The 5,597-nt window shown below is 39.8% G+C and overlaps 1 protein-coding gene across 4 annotated transcripts in view; it reads right to left on the bottom strand.

Annotated features, from left to right (window-relative positions):
* The window catches only part of LOC106522188 (metal transporter CNNM4), a 54,080-nt gene that overhangs the window by 4,449 nt on the left and 44,034 nt on the right, over window positions 1-5,597 (bottom strand). Inside the window, exons 6-7 of one of the 4 annotated variants that reach the window (XM_014015092.1) lie at window positions 4,662-4,751; window positions 621-796 (exon numbers count right to left, since the gene is read on the bottom strand). In XM_014015092.1, coding sequence (XP_013870546.1) covers window positions 621-796; window positions 4,662-4,751 — 266 coding nt within the window. Of the gene's footprint in view, window positions 1-620; window positions 797-3,633; window positions 4,316-4,661; window positions 4,752-5,597 lie in introns of those variants that run through there. The other 3 variants (XM_014015094.1, XM_014015093.1, XM_014015095.1) reach the window with 3 other exon arrangements.

The following is a 5,597-nucleotide window of genomic DNA, read 5'->3' on the forward strand; positions in this document are numbered from 1 at the left end:
GGTTTGACAGAGGAGTAAAGGAAGCCATCTTTGTGAAGAAAAATCGTCCACCATTAAACAGAGGTGGAGGCCTTCGTGTCCAGTTGTTGTTGAAAGAAAATGGATGTATAGAGAAAATCTGGAAGGAAACATGTATGAGTTTTTCCAGAGAGACTTCCAGTATTGTACCATGACTCTAAACACTCTGCTGAAGGTTTAACAAGGACCAGGTGAAGGTCCTGGATTGGTCCAGTCCAAACCCAGACTTTAGTCCAACTGAGAATCTCTGCAGCGTCAACCTGAAGGAGCTGCAGCTGCTTGAAGCAAAGATTCTTATAGACAGATGAGCCAAGATCCTGAGACGGACCTGAAGAGACTTGTACCTATAATTACTGCAAAAAATGTCTCTGCAGTTTGAACTGAGTGAGCGAATATACACTTTTCAGGTTTAAATTCTCTTACAATGACTTATAATGTACCCATTTAGCTTTAGTTTTTTTACATTTACTCAGACAGAAAATCTAAATCATTACAAGTTTAAGGAAATAAAAAATGATTCTCAAAATTACCTTTCATGACCTACTGTAGAGCAGAAAAACTGTCAGTAAAACAACATAAGTATCGATGGTGTAAGGTGTTACCTTGACGAACTGAAGATCTGTGAGGGCTCGGACGCTGAAGTCCGGTACGTACTGGAAGGGGGTTCCTGGGATCTGAGTGTTGCTCCCGCCGATGGAGCTGCTCTCTGGAGCGCGCTCGGTGCAGCTCAGGGATGCCGAGCGGTTCAGGTTACCTCCATGTGATGGAGAACGGAACTCTGGGAATTTACAGAAGCAGGGATGAGCGAGATGGTACTTTTTACAATTAAAACACGAGTGCTGTCAGAAAATCACACCGAGAAAGAAACCAAAGGAGGTGAAAACCAAACAAATGAGGAAAAACAGGGGAAAGTGTTGATTAAAGACCATGAACCGTGTTTGTTCCACAGACTGCAACAAACGAGCCATGCCATGAGACAGAGCAACGTTTGAACATCTGGAACAGAGAGAACTAGCTTCTCATTGGCTGCATTGGTGGGGGTGATGGGGAGAATGCTTCAGTGATGATTAAAGGAGTTTAAAAAGTCAGGAGATTCAGGAGAACTTTCAGACCTAAAGGAATAGTTCACCATTTTAAGGAAATACGCTGATATGCCACTTTAGATTATCATAGTTAGCTTAGCACAATGACTGTAAACAGGTGGAAAAAGTTAGCCTGTCTCCGCTGAATGTAAGTAAACCCACGCGTCGGCCTGATGTGTTCAGCGTTCTACATCTATGTTTAGTCTAATACTGTAGCAGAAAACCTTTCTCTGCAGACTCTTTAAATGGACAACACAATTGTATTCTTCTGTTTCTTACAGTTACAACTATTATAAAGGAGGTAGTAGACGTTTACATACAGTGACTTCAGAAAGTATTCAGACTCCTCGGCTTAATGTATGATAAAGATAATTTCATGCAGTTTAGTAAATTTATCAAAAAGAAAACACATTTCCAGAAGTGTTCACATCTTGAAGTGAAGGGTCTTTGGCAGCTGTTCCAACTCTGATCCACATCTGGATATGAGGGTTTTCTCTAGTTCTTTATAGTTCTTCATGACCTCTGTCAGGATGATCTGTGGAGCAGTTTTCTGCCCACTTCATTCAACTTCTGTAGGAGTTAAGTCTTTAGGACATATACTGTATACTGTGTAGTATAAATAAACTGTGTAGTATAAATAAACTGGTTGGCTGGTTGGTAGGTTAATAAACTGGTTGGTTGGTTGGTAGGTTAATAAACTGGTTGGTTGGTTGGTTGCTTAATAAACTGGTTGGTTGGTTTGTTGGTTATTAAACTGGTTGGTTGGTTGGTTGGTTGGTTGGTTAATAAACTGGTTGGTTGGTTGGTTGGTAGGTTAAGAAACTGGTTGGTTGGTTGATAAAATGGTTGGTTGGTTGGTTGGTTGGTTGGTTGGTTGGTTGGTAGGTTGGATGGTTAATAAACTGGTTGGTTAATAAACTGGTTGGTTGGTTGGTTAGTAAATTGGTTGGTTGGTAGGTTAATAAACTGGTTGGTTGGTTGGTAGGTTAATAAACTGGTTGGTTGGTTAATAAACTGGTTGGTTGGTAGGTTAATAAACTGGTTGGTTGGTTGGTTGGTTAATAAACTGGTTGGTTGGTTGGTTAATAAACTTGTTGGTTGGTTGGTTTCATTCATTCATTCATTCATTCATTCATTCATTCATTCATTCATTCATTCATTCATTCATTCATTCATTCATTCATTCATCCATCCATTCTCTTTCTTCCTTTCTTCTTTCCTTCCAAACTGTAGATTTTGCCACTCAGCAATGTTTTTTTATGGCTTGTTTCACCTGCATGGAGAGCTCCATGACCTCATGTTCTCTTCACAGCAAAATTGTCCAAATACAGTACAAGCACCACACCTCAAATCAACTCCAGACCTTGCTCATCTGACATAATGAAGGAATTGCCCCACACCATGAAATTGCCTTTGAGTCAATTGTCCAATTATTTTGGTCTTTTTAAAAACAGGGTGGCACATGTTAAGGAGTTGAAACTCCTAAACCCTTAATCCAGTTTTAATGTGGATACTTTCAAATGAAAGTGGAACATCTGGACTTTATGTCCATGTACATTATATAACTATAACTTGTTATAATGTACAGAACCAAAAATAACAAAATGTCATTTCTGTCCAAATACATGGACCTAACTCTGTGTGTGTGTGTGTGTGTGTGTGTGTGTGTGTGTGTGTGTGTGTGTGTGTGTGTGTGTGNGTGTGTGTGTGTGTGTGTGTGTGTGTGTGTGTGTGTAAAACTCGAATCATCATGCAGCAACATAAAAAACTGCAGAAAGTGAAAAAGGTCTGAAAACTTTCTGAAGCCAGCATTTTACAACATTTACATTAAAGTGACACTCAGCGGAGGAAAACAGACATGAAGCACCAAATGAAATCATTCTGAGTGTTGCATGACGAAGGCTTGTTAACAGCTCAGTGGTTACCATCACAGCAAGGAGGTGCTGGGTTCAACCCAGTTCAGACCTTGTGTCTTTCTGCATGAAGTTTACATGCTCTCCTCGTGACTGTGTGGGTTTTCTTCAGGTTTCTTCCCACAGACAATAAACATGATGTTAGGCTACCTTAAGTCCTCCTTTAGAGAAGAGATACAGGATCTCAACATGAGCTGTCTGGTTAAATAAAGATGAATCACTTTTCATTTTTAATGTGAAAACCGAAGTTTTGTAATCATCAGTATTTCAGCTCTTTAACTCTTCAATCTTTCTGTTTGCAGATATGAGATCTGTTCCTCCTCGTTTTTGTAAGAGGCTTTAATCAGGCTTTTAAATCCTTCTTTTTCATATTTAAATCATTCATTTGGGGTCTATATAAATGGAACTGCAATGCTTTGGTCTGAATTCCTTATTGTAACTCCACAAACCCCTTTCACCCCTTTTCTGAGGCACTTCAAACCCCGCCCCCTTCCAGCTTCCAGTTCATTCAAGTTTGATAGAGTGGTTTACAACAATATAGCAGCACAGAAATGTTTTATTCACAACTTAATTAAAATATGTCAACAAGAGAAGACTTGTCCATCCAGCCTCACATGTTGGAGCCAAAGTCTGACCCAGAGACAGAGGAGAATGAAGACGACCAAAATGTCGTTGTCGTTCATGGTCAGTTTTGTTGCAAATAATTTGACGTAACAGCTTAGAAAACATAACAGAAAATAAAGAAAACAATGGGTTAAGAACTATGACCCAAACAGAATATAAAGATCCCTATGCAGCACCAAGGAAGACTAGATTCAACTGTTCTGCAACTCCTAGAGACTCCACGTCCACAACAAAATGCAGTTAATGGCTAAAAACGTGGATTTTGCCTGATAAGTCCCCTTTGAAACGCACAGCATGCTCCTTCTGGGTTCTGCAAGTTTGCCTGCTCTCCTCTGCACAGATCACATGCACTGACATGCATGAGCAGCTGGACCAGCAGCCACAGCAGCACAGCCACTCCGCCTCCTCATTCAAATACTATTATTGTAGCTGTTGGTCTTTAAAGAAACAACCTTATTTGATTCTCAGAGAAAACGAGAGCAAATAAGCATATTTGTTAAAGCGTGGAACTATTCAGTTAACCAGAGGTCAGAGGTCAGATCAAGGTGCTCCTTGTCTGCCTGTGAGTCAGTGGTTAAACGGTTTGTCAGGGTTCACAGCATCCACAGTCCCATCCAGGAAGTTGTCTTTCACACTCATCTGAGCAGGAATCTGGTTTCTCTTCATTCAAGGTGAAATCTGCAATTTAATGACAATTTTTTGACACAAGGAATCCAAAGTTAATGTTATCTAATGTTTACAGCTGCAACTGACTGAAAGCTGGAAAGACCAACACCTCCGCTCAAAAGTCAGAAAATAAATCTACATATAAAAAAGTTATTAATTCATTTTTTTTTTTACACATTTCTTAATTTTTTATAGTTGTGTTTCGGCCAGTTTGACCATTAAAATAATCTTACTCTGTGTGAAAGTTACACTTACTGGATCAGGACCACAAAAGTGATTAAAAAAAAGTGAGTAATTAATTAAAAGTGATTTTTTTTAAGGACCCCCCTACCCCTCCTTTGAACCATGCGATGTTTACCTGGGAAACGAGAGAATAAGGAAAACCTCTTAAGAGAGAGGCGGCGTGGAGGGGGGGACGCCACTGATGGGGAGGGGGGAGGGGTAACAGCTGAGAGAGAGGAGGGAGAGAGAGAGAGAACAGAGCTGCTTTAATCACTTAGTCCGCATTTAATTTACTTTTAAAACATGGAGCTGATTCTTCTTTAAAAGAGAAGTAATGAAAGCTATGTTAATGATCGATTCATTGAATTATTTCAGTTCTTGTTTCCTGAAACAGAACTGGTGAGGGTCACACACGACCTCCTGATGGCAGCAGACGCTGGGTCTTCATCACTCGTCTTCCTGCTTCTGCTGCAGTCACTGTTGATCAGAGAGGGTGAACACTTTTAAAGAACTTGGTGCACACAGAACGTTCAGAGGTGGACCTTAGTGAGGAGCAGTCAGCTTTTATCAGCAGGTAAAGAACAGAACCAGCAGGAGGCGCCTTTCTGTTACAGTTTGTCTCAGTTGAGTTAATAATCAGAAAACATAAAGACTAACATTTGTTACTTTGTAACACTTTATAATAACAACACCTTATTTAGCCTTACTTAATCATTAAGAAACGGTTAGTTAACTTTGAAAACATAACGAGCCACGTTTTGCTTGTTTTTTTTAACCTGTCTACTTGGAGAAAGTTTGACATAAATTGATAAAATAAGAGTACTTGTGGTCTTACAAAGTGTGCAAATCTTCATGTGTGCTTAAATCTAATCTAAATATCTTTTGTACTTTGTATTTCATGTTTAATCTTATTATATTTCAAAGCTATAGTACGCACCATGAGTGAAGACTATTTACAACAGGGGTGGGCAATCCTGGTCCTCGAGGGCGCAGCCCTGCATGTTTTATTTTTTCTCTGCTCAAACACACCTGATTTGAATGGATGGGTGATTATCAGGCTTCTGCAGTACGG

This window comes from Austrofundulus limnaeus, unplaced genomic scaffold (assembly GCF_001266775.1).
Source record: "Austrofundulus limnaeus strain Quisiro unplaced genomic scaffold, Austrofundulus_limnaeus-1.0 Scaffold123, whole genome shotgun sequence".
NCBI lineage: Eukaryota > Metazoa > Chordata > Actinopteri > Cyprinodontiformes > Rivulidae > Austrofundulus > Austrofundulus limnaeus.